The sequence below is a fragment of the Gasterosteus aculeatus genome, chromosome 15 (genome assembly GCF_964276395.1).
Source record: "Gasterosteus aculeatus chromosome 15, fGasAcu3.hap1.1, whole genome shotgun sequence".
Taxonomy (NCBI): Eukaryota; Metazoa; Chordata; class Actinopteri; order Perciformes; family Gasterosteidae; genus Gasterosteus; species Gasterosteus aculeatus.
This window is the reverse complement of record NC_135703.1, coordinates 11,233,853-11,257,556: the sequence shown is the minus strand read 5'-3', so window position 1 is coordinate 11,257,556 and position 23,704 is coordinate 11,233,853. Positions and strand designations below refer to the sequence as shown.

Here is a 23,704-nt window from a genome sequence, read left to right as displayed (position 1 = left end):
AAGAGCAATCTTTGAGATACATATGTATTTTTTTCTAGGCTGACCCACAGCGCCCAGGGTTTCGGTCTTTATGCTAAGCTAACCCTTTGCTGGCTTTAGAGATCTTCTCACTCAGGAATAAGCACCTCGCAGTGCGTCAAACTAACTATAGACCGCTACGGACGTCTCGTTATATATCATTTAATGCCTTGGCGTCCGCTAAATGTCAATGCTAACCTTTCACTGCAATTTGGAGCAACTGATGTGTGAAATTACACAGTGCAGAAGCAGGTTCATGTAAAAGTATGAACAGCCGTTTGTCGGCTGAAGTCAGGTTTTCCTTTTTTGGGGAGTTTTAGGTGTTGTGATGCAAATAAAATGCAGCAGAAATGTTAAGGATTTGTTTTGCAGTCGCTGGTTTCCACAGAATATAATGTGAATAGTCAGAACGTTAATGTATAATAAATGAAGAATAGCCTTTGTTTTCCAGTGGAATCATTACCAGATGGATGCTGCTGTTGATAGCCTCAGAAATCGCCATCCACGGACACCCAAAATCTCACACACACACACACACACACACACACACACACACACACACACACACACACACACACACACACACAGGTTTCCGTTGCCCTGTGGAATGTGGGAGGAATAAGGTGTCGATTCCCAGTAGGGATAAAATGTTAAATTGAAAAATTCCATATTGAATACAGAAAACAATCATTCACTTGTGTGGGTGCATGAATGTTTTTATGTGTGTGTGTGTGTGTGTGTGTGTGTGTGAGAGAGACAGAGCGCGAGTGTGCATGTACACGTGTCTGTGTCATTAGACAGAAAGCTCAGTATAAGCATGGAAACTGCCTCTCTAACATAAAAGATGCATAGACCAAAACCCACACAGAGATGCAACACACACACACACACACACACACACACAGAAGCCGTCCATGTTCAGGGGCAGCTCCAACCTCACAACACAACAGTCATTACTCATGCAGCCGTTCATCATTCACACACACACACACACGCCCAATGACTCCACTTTGTCCATCCTGATGAAGCATAATGGATATTCACAACCACCCAACAGACTGTCTGACTGACTTCCAGCCGACGGCTTCACACCTCTCTCTCTGCCCCTGCCCACCATAACTCACACACACACACAGAAACACACACATGCCAAAGGAAGGAGAAGAAGATACGAAAAATGTTGTGTGAAAACAAAATGATCTCTTGTGCTCTCTTACCAACTTGCACTGTGCCTTTTCTGCACATGAACGAATTATTCACTCAAACTCTATCAAGAAGTGTGAAACTGATCACATGTCCGCTTCTTCTTTCAACCCCTGAGATTTTGTTGATGTCATAAGGAAATGAAATCCCTGCTTTCTACCAGCAGAATGACGGAAGCCACGTGGTTACATGAGGCCAACATCAGCCGATCGGCCGTACACGTATTCCTCAGAGTCAACCGCTGCTTTTTAAGTCTTGCAAATAGAGGAGATCAGAGTGCGAGGTGTGCTGGTTTTATCCGTTAGTTTGTGTTTTCCTGTGCTGTTAAGTACTCAGCCAGCTCTATATGGTGGAAACGTTGTCTCGGCCACTCAAACAAGAGAGAAACAGTCACGGCCGCCAGTTATGGAAACAGAGAAAGAATGTGCACACTTGACACATTTGAGGCTGATAGTCATTAAAATTCATTTAATAAAACAAAAATTTCTGTAGCGCAGAAGCCAGAACATATTGTACTAATTTCCACCCACAGAGAGAGAGACAGAGTTTACACCATTTTATTCATCACAACTTTTCCAGGGAACTTGGGAACACTTTCAGGAACGTAAGCTGGTTCTGATTTTGGTTTCTTGATTCCTACCACAGAAAAACTGCCCTGCAACTAAGGCAGTAGTTGCCGTTGGGCTGCTAAATACAGGGGTAGAGTTCGGACTGCTGTTAAAGAATAATACACACTGGCCATCTTTAAATACCAGAAACTGCGATTAAAAACGCAGAAGAGAAACACAATTACTCCCAACAAAAAAGAGAAACAAGAGAGAGAACTGAAACTGAACTCTTTTGCTACGTAGATAACGTGTTTCTCTGTAATTCTGCGGCGGAATAGTTATGAGCATGACAAATGAACCCGCGGCAATCGCCTCATACAAATAAAGCACGCTCAGCGTGCATTCGCTTCCTGTACTGATGGAGAATAAAACAGACGGAGAGAGACAACCGAAGCAGAGGTGCAGGTATCCGCTTCTTCATTCTGCAGCAAGGAATGCGCTCAGGTGTCCATGTCTAGAACTCAATAGGTATCTATTCACTGCCGTGCACACACACACACACACACACACACACAACAGTTATACACGTGTACACAGTTTGCGCCAAACTAACATTGACCCTGAAGTCCCTTTTAAATCCATTTGATTAAATGACAACTTTAATCTGCGCTGGCATTTAATACGCACGTGCATAAGTGTTGGTTAGTACGTGTGTGAGTGTGCGTGTTTGGAGCTGATGGGATGGGGGCAGCTTCTAAATATGGTGGGAAACTGCCACCAACACCACTCCCATTCAACCCCAGGTCCTTTTACAAAAGGTATTCAGTCTAGGAGAGACCTGCTCGCTCTTTCTCACTCGCCCTCTTTATAACACACACACACACATACATACACACACAGAGTACCTTTTTACCAGAAGAGACAGAAAGAGAGAGGTGGGGTGGAGAAAGGGGAGATGCAGAAAAAAAGGGAGGGCGAGGAGGGAGGAAAGGAAGGCAAAAAGGAATGTTGTGCGTGTGCTCACTCCGAGGGGAGCATGAACACACACACACACACACACATTTGGGAAAGACAGAGAGTGGATTTATAAAAAATGGACCCTCTTCGGGTTCCCACGTCGGCTGGCAGCTTTCCGCACGTATGCAGTCTGTGTGTGTGTGTGTGTGTGTGTGTGAGAGAGAAGAGGGGTGTACATTGAGAGGCTGAAAGAGGCAAAGTTTCGGAAGTTTCAGCTTATTCTTAAATTTGCCTTCATGCATTTGGCTTGAAAATGTGTCTGCAGACTTTTGTGCAGAAGTTTGTATGTGCACGCCTCTGTGCGCACGTGTGTGTGTGTGTGTGTGTGTGAGAGAGTGTATGGTCCCCGTCTTCCTGCCCTGTAATTGCGGTAATGATATGTCATCCACAAGAAGAACTCGGGACGGGTGGAGTGGAATGCAGCGGACACATACAAAACGCACACGTTCCTTCTGCAGACCTTGTACCAACAAGCTTCCCTTCAAGAAAGAGAAGAATGAGATCCAACACCTCAAAAAAACACATCTGATGGTGAATAATGAGCCTCCGCCACTTATTGCCACAGAATTCCTAAAGGCTGCTGAGCCTTGTTGATTTTTTGAATGCAGCATGGATCGATCGTGTCATTGTCTCTGGATATTAACACCAATCACCCGAACAAGTCCCTCAAAGTAGAGTAAAAAAAAATCTGTTGTCTTTAGCAATTATGCGTCCATTGTTTCTCTCAAGGACACCTCTACAAAAACAAGGTGAGCCGGAGTACGTCTGATCCATCACTATCGCAGACGAACATGTCAATGCAACTCAGATCGCAGAATTTCCCCCCAGCGGTCTGGGATTAATCATCACAACAATCATCGCCTATTCGCCGCGGGAATTTTCCTGCAATCCACTGTTATCCTTATCACAACAAGGTTGCAGTTTTGGAGGTTTTGCCATGGCCACGTCGCACATTCCCCGGATGAATGAGATAGCTCTACTTTTTGAGAATGCAAATGAGTCTCCAAGGCTAAATGCGGTTGGTTGCCTGCGTCTCGCACATAACTCAAGGCAGATGAGGTGCCATCAACAACACACAGTTAGTGCTCGAAAACGCAGGAAATCCCTGAATATTGTTATTAGTGGCTGATAAAATGCTGTGCTGTCATGCTACATTTAGTGAATCCCTGATTAGGTAAGAAGATCGGTATGAATTCATTCTTTCCCTGGATTAGACCTTTCATTAGAATCACTTTCCTCTTTTTATTTCCTCATGTTTTCCTGTTCCCTCTACATCTGTTTCTGCAGATCATGGTGTGCAGCCGGAACGTTGACATGTCAGGACTCGGCCTTCTAAACGACAGGCTCAGCACTTCTCTCCTCCGTCCATCCCTCAGCCTCCACACACACACACACATGAAATAAACACCCGGGGTAAAGCCTTCCTCCCCCCCGTCATCCTCCCATCCATCCATCTACAGATGAGCCGGTGACATCTACGTTCACCCCGCTCTCCTCCTGAGCCTTTTTGAGATCTAGGTAATGATCGGGTTTGTCTCGCAGAATGTCCAACTCAAACACAAAGTGGATTTTGCATGAGAATCTCCTTCCGTGTGCCAAGTAAGTGGCCTGGCTAAAGTCTCTGGGATCTGACTATTGCCATCCACTTCCTGGAAGAGCACCGCCCCCGCCCCCCCCCTCGCATTCCGCCGCCCTGTCAAAACACAGCCGCCCTCTCCCACTGGCTGACGGGAAACCGAGGGCTCCCTTTACAGGCTGTTGCTGAGGCGGTGGGCGGGAGGAAGTCAGGAGCGGAGCTCAAAGAAGCAGCGGCCCGTTCCCAGGGAGAGAATACAGTTACATAATTTGACACGCGCACGCACACACACACACGCACGCACGCACGCACGCACGCGCACACAGGATCAAGACAACACCTTGCACGCACAGAAAAACACAAAAGGGGGGTCAGTGAGAAAGAAATGTGAAGAGACAGTGGAGGGAGTGCAGAGAAAGAAAAGGAGACAGAGGAGGGAAATTGAGAAGAGGGGCACAAGGAGGGGGTTGAGGCATCAGCTTTCCTTGTGAACAAAATGAAGAGGAAATGGCTGTTTTACACTCAGTTCAGGAGCGGAGGGCCTGTAGTTTGAGTGTGTGTGTGTGTGTGTGTGTATGCGCGCGTGTGTGTGTGTGTTTGAGCAAGACAAGGAGGAAAAGGTTAATTGGTTTATGGTGGAAGATCACCTCCTTCGGACCCGAAGCGGAAGAGCAGTGGACCGAATAAAAGAACAGTGCCAAAAATAAAAGTACACACACACACACACACACATGTGACTTGGACAGCTTTGTGGTTTTGTCAAAAACAAAGCAATTTGGTGTTATTAAATCAATAGCATCTGTTGCCTTTCTGGACATGGCGGAATACGGCAATCTGTTACCTGAGGAGGGAAAGGACAGAAAAGGGGGAGAGGAGAGTGGGGAGAGGAGAGAGGGGAGAGGGGAGAGGGGAAAAGGAGGTGGGGGGGTGGGGGGTGCATGTTGAGTGTGTGTGGAGAAAGAAATGTGTGGAATCCTAATTGTGTTATTGCTCCAGAACAAACATTAGTGCTGCCTGTCATACCGTAGACAGCAGGCAGTGAGCAAGAATGTGTGTGTGTGTGTGTATATAAGAGACAGAGACAATTGAATGAGTCCTGAAAATGAACAGTTTGAAACACGCTTGCTACCTTTTTTTTTTGCCCCGGCTGTTCATAAAGGCCGAGAACTCACAATCAACTCTGTGTTGCAGCCCTGCGTTAGCCGTTAGCCGCTGGCTTCACAATTAGGACTGCGCGGCTAGCTCCGGCAGATGTCTGCATCTGCCAGCGGGGCCCTCCCTCCTGCAGCTGTACGCCTGTGGGCCGGCCATGTGTGTTTGTGTATGTGCGTGTGCCTGTGTATGCGTTGGGCCGGGGGCCAGCAGGCAGTAAACCCACAGCAGAGGTTTTTGACAGTGCAATGATTGCCACGTAGCCGCGTTAGCCACGTAGCAGCGGCGTAACTCCCAGAGACCTACACACGGGTCCTTTGAGTGAGGAGGAAAGATGGGAACAGGAGGGACGAGGTTTCACGTCCTTGTGTGGCAGTCTGAAGAGCAAAAGCTGACACACACACACACACACACACAGAGTGACTTTATGGACCAATTACATCAGCTAAGACGGCCGGACCCGCATTCTTTTCTCTTTCGACTGAGAACTCTTTTTATTTGCAGATGAAGGCCCGTTTCCACAAACGGGTGGCCCGACACACACACACACACACACAAACACAAACCCACCCTGGACAAATCCTCATCATTCAAACTGATGTCATGGTCCTCCTTACTTATATCAGCCTCATCAAGGGCAGTAACATCTCTGGCGACTTCTTCCGGCACTGACGAGCTCTTTATTAGTCTGGTCACAACGCCAGGCTGACTTGATAACAATGCTGTTTTGTTTGTGTTGGTATTAAATACAGAGGAAGTGGCTATTCTCCCACAAGCACATGAGCATGAGTCACTCCTTTTTGTGTCAGTGCTTCCAGACTTTTCTCTCCCTCCTCCAAGTCTCTCTCTCTCTCTCGCTCTCTCCACAGCTCAGACTTCTCCCCATCGATCTAGAGAGGCTGAGCGCTCTGCAGACCAGAGAGGAGCACGGAGTCTAAGAAGAGCTCCCAGCAAACCCCTCCCTAACGCCCCGGATCTCCCAGGCTCAGCCCGGCCACACACAGGGAGGCTGGTTGGACAAGCCAGGAGACTAAAGGCTGAGTTGGGCTGACTGGTGGTTAGTGCGACAGGATGGGAAGAAGCACACACACGCACAAGACCTTCTGGGCTCCGCCTTCGCATGGATAGTTTGCTGGTATTCTTAAATAGGGTTGTTCGGTATGATTTCAACTCAAAGACAATTAGATATTTTTGAATAGTTGTATGTATTTAGCACCAAGACCATTTCTTGCAGGTGCACCACCAACATTCCCACTGACCTTTAACCTATTGAGCAAATGCTGACGTGAACGCAGTCAGGACATACGAGCTCGATAACAAATAAGGGAGAAAACCATACAGTCCTGTAGTCATTTAGTCTCTACATGCGTCTCAAGAACAACTTGTTCCTTCAAGGTAATTCTCTCTAACCATGGAGAGATAAAGCAACTCGGGTTCAAACGTTCTCTCTTTATCGGTCCGTTTTGTCCTTCTCAAATGCGCACACACACACACACACACACACACACACAGAATCCCAAAATGATGAACGCTGTGGGCTCTCGGGAGGCTTTACATGTGCATCTGACTCCCATTTGCATGACAGACAGGACATGAATATTGTGCAAGCATGACAGAATTACGGCACCAGAGCTGCATTAACTCCACATCCTCATTCACGCCTCCTCCGTGTGTCCTCGTACGCCTCCTCCTCTTAAGTATTTCCTTCCTTCCTATTGCTGCGTAATGTAGTTTGTTCCACATAATACAGCCCTTAGGACGGTCCTGCCCGCAGAGCTGGATCCTTTTTTTAGACTCCGATAAGGCCGCGGCCGTGTTGTGTGAGACTTTGGTGGTTGCGTGCTTTTCACAAGAAAGAACCAGTGACCAATGAAGATTAGTTACACTATGACTTCCATGCACCAGCGCTTGGCCTCCTCCTCCTCTGCTCCGTCATCTCCTCCTCCACTCCGCGGCTATTTGGTGGTTTTTATACTGTGCCCTAATAAAGTATAAACCCATCTATCTTTCCCAAGTCTAACATTAACCTGGTCCCCCCCCCCCCCCCCCACTCCCATCTCCCATCTCCCATCCTCACCCCAACACACAAAGTCGACTTCCCAGAAAAGCCCTCGGCCTTCAAAAGACAGCCGCCCTTTCAGAAGGTTCTGGGGGCAGGGTGGGGGAGGAGGTTGGTGGAGAGGAGGGCGGGGGGGTGGCGGGGGCAGGGTTCTCATTCCCGCTAAATTGTCCCACATGGCTGAGCGTGCTTAGTTTAAACAAACACAGCCACTTCCTCCTCGCTGTGCACATCGGCACACAGGCGTGCGCGCACACAAACACCCCCCCCGGCCCCCCCGCACTCATAAACACACACCAATTGTGTGCTTGAACTCCATTACAAAGAAACAAGCATGCACACACATATATAGACATATGTACACACCAAACATTGTGTCCCAGTTGGCAAGCAGCGGACAATTATTCCAGCAATGCACTCCAGCTGCTAAACCGTCCACACAACAGCTCCGAAGATCACTTACAGTTCCTCGTGACGAACAGTCACATGCATATTCAGCATGTTTAGTGTATGGTTTGGCTTCTGGTAGCACAGGATTCTTTCTTTTTTTGTCTTTAACCGAGGGAAAACTTTAAAGTAAAATCCACAATAGACATCTGAGCTAGAGGGCCCCTGGAGTCAAAACCTCAAAACCCAAATTCATACCGCAGAAAGAGACTCGGGGATCAGACTCGGGACACAGTATTTAGTCGGTGTTTGTTTTCAGTCATTCTCATTGTGGGAAAGTGTGTCCAAACTTTTGAGAGAGCGAGAAAGGTGTAAAGATGGATGTGTCTAATGTGTTTCATCTAAAGAGTCTTTTTTTAGAGGAATTGAATTCAATCAAATCAACTTGGTATGAATGATCTGTTACAGTAAATGAGGGGTTAATATGTGTTTTATACTTCTCTGAAATGGGACAGAAAAAGACCAAATAATGCCTGAATCAACTTCCATAATGTTGTATTGGTAGTGAGTAACACCAATGCTACAAAACAAAGTTAAACTACAGCTGCAAAATTGCCAAAATTGATGGCTTCGTGTACCTAACATATGACAACTAATGCTTTTCTTTCCCTTATTCTCTGCTTAATAGAATAGTGGTTTCAGAAAACATGACATTAGATGATGTCAAACTAGGTTGACCAGGTTTTCTGATCAATCAATCAGCAGCTAGTAACTACAATGACTTCCATCTTGCTCATTTTAATGTCAATGCAGCAAAAGATTGTGACATACAGCTGACTAAACACAAAATAAAATGTGTAGCCAATCACTACAATCAATCCTTAAAAAGTGGGCTTGGAGTAAGAGGTTCGCGACATAGCGTGTATAATTTATAATGCTAGATATTAAGTCATCATTTTTTTTTCTTCGTGTGAGCCCACTTTCCTCCGTGTCACCGCTTATTTCAAATACCACGACCTGCGACCATCAGCTCCGTGTTACGAGAAGGCGGAGTGAAGGTGGACGACCACGGCGTCCAGACAACGGGCCCGGATTCCCTGCCAGCGGACCTGCTGCCGTCCAGAACCTGCACGCACACACACACACACACACAGCACGTCTCTGCCCCGAAGATCCGAATCCCATCAGGGCCGCATGCCACCAGTCTTAATTAAGATGCCAAGTCAAGAAGTGAATTATCCTCCCCCTCTCTCCATCTCTCTCTCTCTCTCCCACACACACACACACGCACACGCACGCGGATAGACAAATGTACAAATTCACCTTCTTGGATGGACAAGAATGTAGACGGAGACAAATCACAAAGAGACATTCAGTGTATCAGTTTTATGGGTGATGGAAAAGCTTGCACAGTGGGTGAGTGTGTGTGGCTGCTCAGAGAGAAAGACTATTTAGTCACAACTACATGAGAAACCTGTCTCCTTTCTCACAGACAAGACAACAACAGAGTCTGCACGCACACACACGCACAAGTGCACACAGACAGCTTTTAAATGCACAACAGAGCAAAATCATGAATGAATGGATGACTGCCACTTCCCATAACTAATTCCATGACTAACTGTTGTAGTTGTTTATGAATGTGTGTTTGTGTGCGTGTGTATAGCGCAATGTTTAAGCCGTTAAAAGAAAACTTAATGGCGGTAAAAAATGAGAAAAGGACCCTTCTAGCAATAGAAACCAATGGAAAGTGTACATACAATCACTTGCTCCCTAACATCAAACACACACACACACACACACACACACACACACATATATAACACCCCTCCCCACAGCCTGGGGTCACAAGGTCACATTCCTCCTCCTCAATCAGCCTCAGGATTTCACACACTGGTTCGGGGATGTGGTTGTGTGAGTGTTTCTGCCAGCATGTGTGTGTGTGTGTGTGTGTGTTAGGGATGTTTTAGTGATTTGTGGGGGGTCCAGGCTTGAGCTGCAAGGAGGGGAGAAGTGAGGTAAAATAGGGGCGGCCATGTTCACACCAAGCCGGATCATTCACAAATGCTTTTTCTTTTTAAAAACCTGCACCAATGTTTTTTTCCCATAATAATGACGCTTGCAAAGACTCATCAGCTGCACTCGGAAGGTGAAGAGGCCGACTTCCCACCGCCCGCAGTGGTCCCTCATTTTGAACAACCCTTAACTCAGTGCAGGACTTGACATCAACCTGTTTTTAAGTCATGATTTGATGGATGTCTTAGTCAAGTAGTGCAAGAGTTGCTATTGGATTTGGTAAACATGGTACAGCATTTATGAGCTATTAGCTTTTTTCCTTCTAGTTTTAAAATACAATCTGCGTGGTTTTGAAAACTACCCAGAATTAAATGGGATGGATTGAGTCCATGAGCGTTTCCAAATTGATTGTCCTTCTGGTAATGGCCTGTGAATGGCAAATTAACCAGAAGGAGAAATGATAGGTATGTGGGGCTGGGACGGGTGGGGGAAGACGGGGTGAGAGGAGGGGGTGGAAGTGTGTCTGCATGCCTTGGAGGTGGGGGAGTAGGGGTGAGAGGGAGGGGGGGGGGGGGGGGGGGGGGGGGGGCAATGAAATGTGTGGCTTGGCATTAAAGAACACTTACTTCTTCCTTGAGCACTGGTCGTGCGTTACCAGCGACATGTGTACCACACACACACACATCTACACACTACGTACCCACGGAGAGAGGATACTTAAAAGCGTGTGCAAGAGTTTCAATTTCTGCTAAATAACAATCAGAATTGTAACCGGTTACGGATTCAATTCCATGCGCATGAACCCAAAGCCCACGGGCGACTCGAGACGCTCAGACGGGCATAAAAACAGCCGTTAACGTCTGGCGGCACAGGCCTGCCAACTAGCAACGTCAACTCGCCTAGCGTGCTAATGCAGGCAAGTTAACTGTGTGTGTGTGTGTGTGTGTGTGTGTGTGTGTTTCATGCATGTGTGTTAGGTTGGTGCTCTGTGTGTGTACAGGTGCACGCTGACTGTGCACACATGCTCTCTCTCTCTCTCTCACCGACACACACACACAAACACACACAGACACACTCTTCAACGAGCTCCCCAAGAACTGTGCACGGCGGGACCGATTTCCTGCACGTGTGCATCTATGCACAAAACTTTACCGGCTGGCAGCCTAATTACCGGATTCCAAACACGTTATCTATTTGTCACCATTTTTATTTCCTCATCTGCTGCTCTAATCGGCAAATTCTCCTGTGCGATGCAGCGCTGTCGAGACCTTCTCAATGCCGCCCAGGGATGAGCAGCGAATGAAATCAGCTCTACACAAAGGGAAAGTCTTGGCTACGCGGGACGTTTTTGTTTTATGTTAACAAACCATTACTTATTATTTTAACTACTTATCTTCTGCTACACAAAAGTAAAGCCACAACTACCCTGGTCTTAAATAATAGTGGAATATGTCCAACACACTGCAGAGGGAGTTTTCAAACCCAAGGGGACATCTTCAGTTTGCTTCAGTTGAAAATCAACAAATATTCGATTGGCGCTAAAACAAGAAAGAGAAACGGAGAAAATCCTCACAAAATCCCCCCATGTTTTTCCGCTTGAAAATGTACGAATGCAATAAATTGATTTTGAAAATTGTTGACATGCCGTGTCCCTTTTTACAATGGCACTGTTCACTTGAAAAGACGTTACGTGACTATGAATCTATGATCACAAACGATTGATTTAATTGAGATTTTATGAATTGACACAGAGGAGAGGAAGCGAGCGACGGGGAATGGGGGACACAGGCAGTTGAGAAGGTTATTTTATCTTCTTCTAAAATCAACAATCAACAATGCAGGAAATTAGCATGAGAGACGGCAAAAAAAGTTGAGAGGAAGGGAAAAAGGGAGGAAGGAAGGGAGGGAGGGAGGGAGGCAGATAGAAAGAGAGAGGAGGAGGAGGAGGGTAAACATCACAGCTCTGTGCCAAGCAAACACGAGATGCTGGGATACTTCACAAAAAAAAAGCCACCTTTCATATGGGAGAGAAAGAGCCAGCAGGAAACAGAGGAGGGAGAGAGCCTGCAGGGGGGGGGGGAGACAGCGCGGAGACGAGAGGCAGAGGGAAGGGAAAGCCGGGGAATTGAAAGCGAAAGCATCAAGCAGTAGATAACGAGGGCCGCGTTGGGTCGAACAGACAGTCGGTTCTATTCACGGCCTGAGAGAAGAGCAGCATCACGGAGGCCCTCGGTGACATCATCACAAGGAGAAACGTTCCATGCTGTAGTGGCAGTATTCAACGCGGCTGAAGAAATGAATTGGTGGACACGAGATTTATCTGCAACTATTTTCGATCATTTCATGTTTTCAAGCTTATGCTGTTTAATAGAAATGAAAGACTGGGCCGGTGTCCCCTCTAGAGACCCGCTGCACTCCATCACCCGGGAGCAGAAGACAGTCTTCAAGCCAAACGGCTCCGACCGCCACAGCGAGAAGCGCCGCCGCCGCTCCGCGTCATCGGGGGCAGAAGAGTGACTGCGGAAACTCTCCTCCTGCACTTCAGGCTCCAACCCCTCGACCTCGCAGAAACAAGAACGCCGCCACGCATCCAACCCGCCAATAAGTAAAACAAGCAGGAAGCCGCCGCTCGCCCACAGAAAGACAGACGCCTGCGAGCTCTCTGCGAGACACACCTGTTGCACTTGGAGAAACAGCGACTGACGGAGAGGAAGGATCCCAGACACGGGCAGGTTATCGCCATTGGGGACGACTATGTGCAGAATAAGCAGTAACTGGGGGACCGCACTGGGCTTAATGCAATTCCCATCAGAAATAACCATCAAGCCCTCATGCACAGTAATGCAAAGGAAGGTGGGTTTGGCTCTAAGACGACAGAACCTTCCAATAACGTTTCCAAAGTGACACACTCGTCCTGTCCCTTCCCTGACCCCATCTGGACCTGGCGTACCTGAAGGTCTTACAGCGAACCACAGGCCGCTGCGGGTAGAAAACCGGCGGCCCCAGATCGTGCCTGAGGTCACACGGAGACAGACGGCATCACAAGTCCTCATGAGACACACCAACAACTTCCTCAACGCGCTTAGAATAACCCGCCTCGGAATATTAGAGGCAAAACTCAGAGTATTTTCAGCCGCTAGAGAAGAAAAGGGGAGGTTGGGAAACTTTGATTACATTCAGTAAAACCGTCTATCAGAGAAAGCCCAACTAATGGACTTTCTAATGACACACTCAGAATTCCTGGCAGCCATTAACCAATCCGGGTTTTTACGCGTGTAGGTCGTGACGCACCGTCGGCCAGACGGACGCAGCTGAATGAGTCGTACCTGTGGGACGAAGCCGGATGGTTGCATTAAGCGCCATTCAACACGGAGAAAGGCCAAAGCGACAATGGCCCCCCTCCTTCAACCTGACTCCGGTCTCACCGCCCTTCTTTCTCTTATGTTATAGAATCGCAGCGGGTTTTTTTTTTTTTTATATTAAACCACAGAGAAAGGGGATTTTACAAGAGGCGGATTCAAATTGGTAGAGGAAATTCACTTTGCGTGTTATTGCATCAGTTTGGGTGCAAATCCCTGCTTACATTATGCTGTTTTAGATCCTCTTCCACTGCATTCCTGGCTCTCCACACCGCCAACTCAACTCAAACATACAGTGCAGAGACATAAAAAACCCAGAGGCCTGTCATTACAGATGCTGAAATAAGATTTTTTCATCCAAACTTTCGACCGAATTTGCCAAGAATGCGAGGACGACAGAACAGGGCTTTCGGGACTTTTTCAAAAGTCGGCCTGGGAGCCTTGTTTACATTCTCATTGTGAAAATGTAAATGTTGAAAGCAAAGAGGCTTAACTGTCAGCCATCAGTGATATAAACCTCATTGGCCGTGTGTTAAGAGGGGTATAGGTGCATTACTTAACCCGTGAAACAAAACACACCTTCGATAATATGGCTCGAACTCATCGGTCATCTGCAGTGCACCAACCAAGTTGACTTTGGGAGTCAATTGCAAAACCCAACAGCGCCTTCGGCAACTGTTTCACACACTGGAGCTGCAGAGATGAAACTTTCTGGGGCTCTAAACCAGAAGCCTTCTAAACGCATCCTTTCGTCCCACCAACCTGGAACACCCAAAGTGAATTAACGCCCAATATCAGTTTTTTACAGAAAGAAAAAAATGCATGGCCACATCAGCCTTTCTTACAAAGGAATGTTATCTGACGTCATGTATTTGGGATCGGATTTCTCCTTCTCTTCATTCTCTCCTGAAGAAAAAAAAACAGAAGTGCACGGAGCCGGGAGCGCGCGCATGTGTGTGAGTGTGTCAGAAAAGTGTTACGGTTTTTTTTTTTTCCTTTTCATTAGCCTATATTCTCCAATGTGCCCACCGAATCCAGAAGATTTGCTCTTCGGACCCCCCCCCCTCCCTCCCTCATCATGACAGCTTCCCAATTAGTTTTAATAAACGCACAACCACCAAAGTCGGTCTCCAGAGTCATCTCGTGCATCTAGCAGCCACATCTCTTGTCCCCCCCCCCCCCCCCACCCTTCTCCTGCGCGCTTACGTGGAGGATAATCGATCGCTCACAAGCAGGAGACCAATGTTTGATTTCCACGTCTGCATCGAAGGGGGCTGAGAGAGAGAGAGACTTGTCTTCCCTGCACAAACACACAGACACGTAGTCATTTCTGAGAGAGGGAGAGAGAGGGGGAGATAAAGAGAGAGGGAGCGAGAGGGAGACTGGCTGGAAGGAATGCTAGGATATGCTGGAGTTGGGTTTTTTTTAGCCTTTTTCCTGCATAAAGGCGCACAAACTCCGGTGGAAAGTGCTTGAAAACACCGCTGTCCAACAGTTACACCAATGCATTATTACCGCCTATAGCGCCAATTCAAAGGACCCCGCAACCACCTCCACCTCTGTCAAATGTGACCGCCGCAGCATCTTCCATAACGAGTCATTTTCCAGCCACGCAAAAGTGTTCATTTCCTGATTTTTTGGGGCAGCAGCGACACGACCGACCATTGTTTCCAGATGGAAAGTCGCGGCGCAACGATTGCGATTTAGTTGCAGAAAACGGGCAAAGAGAGACACAGAGACGCGCAGAGAAAAAGTCTTTCTTCCGTGGCGCACTCACTCCATCCGAAGTCCTCGGAGACGAAAACACATTCTTTCGGGAAAGCAGCGCAATCGGGTGCCACAAAAGTGCAGAATCCACTCGTGGAAAAAGAACTACCCTTCTAGCTTTAGCGTTTGACCCGTTTTAACGTTTTTGCCTCCCAAAAAAAGTTTCGATTTCAGCACATCGGCCGCCCAGGAGCCGCTTTTCCTTTTTCCTTTGCGCTGGCCAAGTGGCCCAGACTGCCGGCGTCAGCTCTCCAAACTCTCTCACACACGCGCGCGCGTACACACACACACACACACAGACTCAAAGACAAGCACTTTTTAAAACTTTTTCAACATCGACTCCGTCGGCCGCCATTCTAGTTGGTTTGTTTTTAGAAAAACAAGCGTAAGGAGAACTCACCTCGCTGTAATAAAATAATCTTCAAACGGACGCGGCTGCGTGTTTTTTTATTCCCAGGGTCGGGTCTTGCCTGTCTGCTGGCGCGGCGCTACGCGTACTGGGAGACTCCGCCATGTCAATCAAAACGCTACGCACATGTAGGTCGGAGCCCGCCTCCTTCTGTTTTTACCGTAATACACCGCGCGTTGAAAAAGAGAACGACACAGAGGGCGGGGCTGCTGCTTCACCTGTGTGGAAGAAGCAATCTGCGGGCGCGTCTTTTAACACAGGGTGGGTAATTTAAAGGCAACAAGATTTGGGGATTTTCAACCGTTACTAAACTATTTATGATGCACTATTTTTCATCACATCCATTTATGTATCGATATTAACATTAAATGCCTTATATAAATTCTGATTTTTTTAGCCATCTGGACATATTTGGAAACTGTTTCAACTCTAATTTCAGTTCATCTTTTTGGGTGACCACTGATCAGGTACAGGTAGAAAAAAAAACATTCTAATATTACTACCATTGCTATTTACTTTAGTTTTTAGATGGAAAAGAATGTTGTGTCCTAGAGCATTTTTGTTATGCCAGGCCAAGGTGGGTAGTGAACTCTGCAAACAAAAGCAAGCTGAATCCAGTTTAGGCTGGTTTGTGTTTATCTGTCATCATGACACAGAACCCCTGCAGACCACAACCTACATCAGCAGATGACTTGCTTGACCCGTGTCCCTTTGCACACATTGATCATTCAGCCGATATTTCATTAAATTAAGATAAACATTAAAACAAATCAATGATTGTCGGTATTGGTGAAAAAGGGCTTTAGTATAACATGAGACATGACCTATAGTTCCTCAGGTTGGACTGATCGCTGTCCCAGTGTCCCTGACACACTTTAGAGAAAAGACCAAAGTCCCTCTGCTGGCTGCAATGGACCCCCACATCCCTCAGTTTACAGGTCAAAAAGTTAAAAATTAGGGAAATTGTTTCTGAATCTGTCACATAGTTCCGCAGAAAACCTCCTCAAGCCGTCATGGGTTCTGTGTTGGGTAAAATATTCTATGAATAATCTCTATGACCAGTTCCTTCAACCAATGCGCTCAATCATCACCAGATCTACTGCTGATAGATTGTATCAAAATAAGATTATATCTAGACATGTAGCGACACAGTATTTGGTTTACTTTAACTGAGCACGCGCAGTGATATTATCTGTGTAGAAAGTTAGCCGGACGTGTTGGCGCTTGGAATCAAGACATTAACACGACAAGTACATGTCCGGATCAGAGCATTAAACCTGTTGCATGGTTCCATTACAAACCCACATTGATGGAAGGACCATCTACTTATCTCGAGTGATTTCACGAGCATTTCATAACTAAAATGGGATTTAAATCAGGAAATCAACAGAAAACTGTATAAAAGTGAGTATAACTACACAATAACATCAACATAAGACTCACTGACAGGTTCAGATCGTTAGATAATAGTAACTTTTATACGTTTTTTTAAAATCTAAGCTACAGAACAAAAAAGAAAATACAACCAAAAATAGTTCTTATCCTGGTTTAACTTTGTTATGTACAAGTTTGTCTCCAACAGTGATCTGCCTCTTTCATTCAGTAAGCAAGCAGCCAAATACACCCGTTGCCCCTGAGTTCTAGATTTCGCTCCACACACACACACGCACGCACGCACGCACGCACGCACGCACGCACGCACACGCACACACACACACACACACACACACACACACATTCCAGCAAGAAAACAGCCACTTGTGTAATTCTGAGCCATTAGGGGGAAAAGGCATTATATCAGGACAGTGTGCCCATAAGGAATTAAATAAAATTAAAGTCTATTCAACAAACACAAATCATCCTCAAGGGGCAATTGATGTGGCAGACGGATTCCTTCTGACACAGAGAAAGATTCTGTCCCAGGGATCCACATTCGAATTATACCATCATGTAAACACACTGTGGTGCACACAGACTCTGGAGCACCCTAAGAAATAGTGTATGATACTATGATACTACTTAAACAGACTAATTGTCCCATCACATTTTGTGGAAGTTAATTTGAGCAATGCAGAAATAGTTTCATTCTAAAAGCATCATAAAAGCATAAAGCAGGAATGGAAAAGCTCACAACTACATTCCATTCCTTTCACTAATAATATGATGGAAGTTTAGCTTTAATTGAATATTTCCACTATTCCACTCTTTGGAAATGTGTCAACAGTTTCTAGCTGTGTTTCTAGTTGAAAAGACAATCTTAATTCAGTATGTGCCGGAGCATGCATGATCTCCATCACATGATCTCCATCAAAAGATGATGGACATGTGCATGTTGAAACTTTCTCTTAGCACATTAAGGACTTCTTGTTCTTCTTGGTCCAAAAAGTTGAATTAACAATAATATTCAAACTATTTGTTGCAATACACTAATGAGCGGAATCTATATTATCCCTTATTGATCTCCTCTGTCACATCTGTATTGATCACGAAAAAGACAACGTAGATAAAGGGAAGCAGATGATTTTGGGAAGGGCGAAGGAACTTTTAAACACGTGTGAAGCGGATTGTTGTGCAACATGCGCTGCAACTCAATTTTAGGGAGATTTTCCCACAGTTTTGTAAAGTGAACCGCGTAAACCAAAAAGACAAACCCATCGATTTAAAGTTATCTGTACACACGATCTGCAACCCTGAGTGACCTGTCAGACACTTGACAGACGGCCCGTCCCCATTAGATCAGATCCGTGTCGGAGAGGAGATGAGGAAAGAACGGAGGGAGCAGCTATTTCCCCCACCGTGTGTGTCAGGGCCAAGACTCCACCAGCACCAACGCAGCTGCTCCCCCCCCCTTCTCCCTCCCAGATTCTTCTCTCTCTGAGGCTCTTTAAAGCGAGCGCTCCCTATAATCTTGCTAGCTCAGTTCACCAGAGGTCTTTGAAGTGAGTGGAATGTGTCCGGGCATATGATGTGTGCATCCGTACTCTGGAGCAGAGAAAGCAGGGAGAGAGATTGTTGGACTGCAGCCGGCCCTTCCATGTGGTTTTGTAAACGTTGATTACGCCTCAGCCTCGCTCTTGCATGCGTGTGTGTATGTGTGTGTGTGTGTGTTTATAAATGCATGTTGTGTCTACTTGCGGGTCAGGTGTGTGCGCGATAAAACGCTAGTTGGAGACACCAGGTGAGAGAAGATATAGATATATAGAAGATAATGGGCGTCTGGCAGCAAAAAAAAAGACCTGAATGGAACATGGTGGTTGCTGCTGGTGTGTGTGTGTAGGTGTGTGTGTGTGTGTGTGTGTGTGTGTGTGTGTGTGTGTGTGTGTGTACTAGGATGGAATTTGGCTCATCATGAGTTCAAAGGAGTCAACCCAAATCTCTCTTCACACCAACATGAGCAGGCATGCCTCTTTTCCTCCCTCGCTCTCTCTCTCTTTGTCTTTTTGCCAATCTCTCTCTCTATCGCTCACCCCCTCAAATGAGCTCAATCTGATTTGCCACTTAAACACCTCCTGTCATCGAAGCCATTATAAGCTATTATTGTCTTGGCAATGAGCTGGGAATACACATAGGGACTCATAATGCTCGAATCACACATATAAACTAATCGGTCACAAGTAGATACCTTGTCAATTATGCAAGAACATTAGGAGCATAATTACCGTAGTCGTGTAATGTTATTCCTAATTAAAGCCACGAGTATGACATTTTGCCTTTAAAAAGGGACGCCGTGGCTGAGCACACAGAGGAGCCATGCATATTGAGAGACATGATCAACACAGTGAATGTAATCGTTTTCATTTGACCCGTGGGTCTGTTTCATTTTAAAATCACGCCATCAGGAGACTTTCGAAGGAGGCGATTATCACCATGCTGTAGCAGCACGGTGATGCTGTATGCTAAAGGCATAATGCTAACAGGCCCACATCTAGCTGAGCCGCTAGCATGGCTAAAACATCTGCACATGGTGGCTTTAAATGGTTGGAACTGATATTCGGTATTGCATGTGTTGGAGATCTATAATTATAAGATCACTATTGTCTGTTCAATGTCTGGAACACACGGGAAACGTTCAAAGTCCTTTTGGATCCGCACACATTTCTGTGTCTTTCTTTGTTAAGATGAATTGCTTCCAGTTGCTTTGTTGCTCTTCTCGGGACGTTTCCAAGCAGCTTCATTGAAACCTCCCTGTTCCTGGTGTCGCTGGTACGTCTGGAACAAGCACAACTTTACGCCTGATTCAAGGCCCGTTGGTGCCCAGACGCATCTCTCTGTCCGCTGTCTTTCTCTCCCCCAATAAGACGAATTGGTTCCAGTTGCCTTCTCGTTCCTTTGGGCGATTTTTCCCGCCGGCTTCCATCTAAAGCTCCGTGTTCGGGGAGATCTGTGTTTGTTCAAGCGCTGCCAATCATGTCATGGGTTCCTACTTACAGAACACCTTCTGATCATGACATCACAGGGGGTGACATCACAGAGGCTGTGTCACGCCACCACAGGGGGGGTGGGTGTTGGTAATCACCGCAGCGGAATGTCTGTGACTCAAGGAGCTCGGCCTGCGATCTGGTTGACTAATTGCTTTGTGCCTGACAATTGCGGAGGGAAGAAAACAAGCCGTTTCAAACAATGACCAGTCAACTCTGGCCTTTGACGGGAGGCAAATTGCTGAAATCACAACATGTTGGCATGCCAACTATTACAGCGTTCCCAGGACAATCGATGTATTCAGGACAACAATCCCTTCACAGACACGTTTGCCATGAATTACATCTCTAAGAAAACATTAAGGTGAAGTCATTTCTGCAGTTGGTAGTTTGGGAAACCAGAACGTGCGATGCCACTATAGAACTTATGGGGTAAACTATGCTACCTGAAATTCAAATCATGTTCAAATATAGGGTATAGAACACCTACCCTACCCTTTAAATACTTTAAATGTGTAATTATTCACAGAGCTGCTGATGTAACACGTGGCGGTCACAGCACAGGCCACGTGGATCTGAGAAACCGCCAATAACCTGAGCTGGTGTCAAGTAATCACCTACACTGGGAGGAAAAGAAACTTAAAACCACATCAGTTAACACGAGGTGCCGTGGCGTCAATTTCCATGTTTAAAGAACAGTTTGAGTTTTGCCTCATGCAGTTTCTGCGCGTTTCCAACACATGTACAGAAACTGTAGACATGTACAAAATATATGCCGTCAGGGAAAAAGGTGCAGAAGGCCAGTTAGCAAACTCAGCAATTCCAAAGGTTGTAAAGTACACTCTAATGAGCACCAGTGCAGACAAACACACTTACTGTACACAGTGTGTGTACACAGGGAGGGAATGACTAACATGTGTGTGTGTGTTGGAGATGTTTGTGACTCTGAGGGGCATGTGGGCAACCATAAAGAATCTTAAAGGAGAATTATTCTTGAAACATTTTTATTTAACTTTTAAGCATCAGACAAAAGCAACCACTAACAGGGGCAGGCCCGTAAAACAAGAGAAGGCAACTGATGGAGAAAAGAGAGAAATCATAAAGAAAAGAGAGAAATTGAAAAGGAGAGAAGAAAGTAAAATGACCGACAGAAAGAAAACCATGCCAACACAATAACTGCCTGAACACATCTCAGCCTACACAAGTCTGCACTGCACAGAGGAAGTAATACAAAATAAAAGTCTCCCGTCCACCTCTCAAAGTAGGGCTGTAATTTCAAATTAAAAGTCCCGCGTGGCTTTCTCTCGTCCGATGCGAAGGACAATATCAGAAGTGCCCTGTTGCCTTCAACAGTTCTTCTTCAACACTGTTTGGATGAGTGGGTCTTCTTAGGAGTGTGTGTGTGTGCGTGTGTGACCACAGCAGGGAAACAACCGTCTCAGAGGGTCTCCGTTTGAGCTGCTTCTCGTCATTTTTGTTATTGTCAAAGCAGTCCTTCAGAAGACTCCCCCTCTTCTGCAGATGAAATCCACCGTTGCAACGAACACACACAAACATACACACATCTAACATATCGTACCCCCCTTACACAAGCCACACAGTGGCACAGCAATACAAACCATCTAAGTACATACAAAATTGGAGCTGTTATATTTATAACAGCTTATCAGTATTATTATAGTTATATAGGTGTAGACACAGTGGGGCACATTTACAGTGGCTATAGAGCAGAGGCAGGAAAGCTACAGCCTCCTCAAGCTCTTTCTCCCTTTGAATAGACAACTGTGGTGTGTGTTTGTGTGTGTATCGGTGTATGCGTATGTACAGTAAATGCCATGTAATGGAGGTATATGTTCATGAATTTGAAGCTAGAAAGGACAAAGCCGTCCCATTCCTAATCAAAGGGTTATACAAGCACACACATACACACACTCTGACCCCCCGGGAGAACCATCCCCATGGCAACGACTATGACGTAGAGGATAAACAGCCCGAAACTGAGAGCTAAACATCAGACGCTCCTAAAACACACTCCTGGCCGTTATTTCTACACAAACTCTCCTAGCTAAGACAGTGCGGGCAGTGTGCACACATGCACCTGTCAGCACAGTAAGAAATGGAGTGAAAGGGTCAGTTTATTCAAATTAAAAGGGCAAATCTCTTGCAGTGTATCGGTCTTTGCAATCAGTTTGGAAAAAGTTCTAATATATCCGTCACTGACATTTCTGCCTGTGTTTGAATTAAATGTGAAAGAAAGTAAGTTAGTAGCATAAAGCAAATTACAGGAACACAACTCCTCAGATCTCAGAGACCGATTTCAGAAAACTCATAATTTGCATAAACTGAGTCCTTAAGCGCCATCTTTAGTGTGTGTGTGTGTGTGTTACGGGGAGAATAGATGTTCCATAAAAAGATTGTAAGACAATGAGATGTAGATAAGCATTATTTTAGGCATACATTTTTTAAAACATATCAAAGTAATTACCAGGTGCTGTACATATTGTGCTGGATAACTGCGTGAGACTGACAGGAGCAGCTCACAGATGCTTATCTGTCGCGTGGCAAACTTTATGAGCGGAAATGTGTGGGCAACTCTACCAGAGAGCTGATATGTTTGTCTACATGCATCATTTCATGTTGCATATGTCTCACCGTGACCTGACTTAGAAATGACACAATCGAGTGGTACTTTCCAGTACTTGCTGAGAGAGACTTTTTACAGGGTTTAAAAATGATTTCAAAAGGGAGTACAGGGGTGGAGCAACGATAATGACGCACTAATAATAGCGCAGCTCGGGCTGTACTGAACTGAACTCCCTCTTTAAAAAAAAAAGTTGGCCAGCCATCAAGCAACGTGCGGGACGGCGACAGCCTGCAGCAGCACTGACTGGCCACAGAGAGGCGATGTAAGAACCACCCGAACTGTTACATGATTCCCCCCCTGAAAGGAGGTTCAACGACTTCCTCCCCAAGGAACACAGTGACGAGCTGCACAGGCAGCAGGAGTCTGGTGGCAGTGTTTGTCCGTTTGTGTCATCGTGAGCAATGACTGTGGCTCTTCAGTGCCTATCACTATATCACTAACTAAGAGTCTACCTGTCTGTTTACCTTCAGATGATTGTCTGCTGGCAGGATTGTCTGTAGTCAAAATTCACAATTACATTATTTTACAGTAAAATGTTAAGTCTTAAATCCTTTAAGAGCTAATCGTACACTCCCCCCCCCTCGCATCCTCCCTCTGCTACAGTTCGCTTCGTTCTCTCGGACGGTGCAGAGAGCTGGAGGCAGTGAAATTGTTCTCTGTAGGACTACAGATGCTCTGTTGCACCAGACACAGAACAGTGATGGTCTGCAGTCTCACAGACACACAAAATACGTCTGCGATGAGGGAACTCCAGAGTCATCAAGAGTCTTTAAGTCCATGTTTTCTGTGATGCTTCCGTCCGCGGGGAACTTCTATTGCCGCATTCCGGTTAGTTTCCCCGGAAAGAAAAGCGCAGGAATTCCAAGTAAAGAGTTCTATGCTGACAGATCTGATATAACCAGTTTTTCCATTTTACTGCCAATCTCTCCAGTAACTTGAAGCTCCTCAGATTCATAGTCATCATCAAAGGACCTGTTAGCACAACACGCAAAGGAGAACTGGTTAATTATTGTTTAATTTTATTTTCAAGCTAATCTTAAGATCACACAAAAGGAATTTGTCTTCTTTATGTAAAGGTACAACTGGTGAGAAGTGTTTGAAAAACTGGAAAAGGCTCCTCGGCATGTATGG

General features: G+C 46.0%; 2 protein-coding genes across 4 annotated transcripts in view; both read right to left on the bottom strand.

Annotated features, from left to right (window-relative positions):
* Window positions 1–15,628, bottom strand: part of fndc3ba (fibronectin type III domain containing 3Ba) — a 73,912-nt gene extending 58,284 nt beyond the window's left edge. The window contains exon 1 of one of the 2 annotated variants that reach the window (XM_040199976.2): window positions 15,503–15,628. The gene's annotated coding sequence lies outside the window, so the exon portion shown is untranslated. Of the gene's footprint in view, window positions 1–15,112; window positions 15,347–15,502 lie in introns of those variants that run through there. The other variant, XM_078089637.1, reaches the window with a different exon arrangement.
* A 5,288-nt stretch (window positions 15,629–20,916) lies between these two features.
* ppp2r3a (protein phosphatase 2, regulatory subunit B'', alpha) overlaps window positions 20,917–23,704 on the bottom strand; it is a 46,342-nt gene continuing 43,554 nt past the window's right edge. For both annotated transcript variants that reach the window (XM_078089635.1, XM_078089636.1), the window contains exon 13: window positions 20,917–23,545. In XM_078089635.1, the coding sequence (XP_077945761.1) occupies window positions 23,449–23,545 (97 nt within the window). In that variant the 3' untranslated portion in view covers window positions 20,917–23,448. The remainder of the gene's footprint in view (window positions 23,546–23,704) is intronic.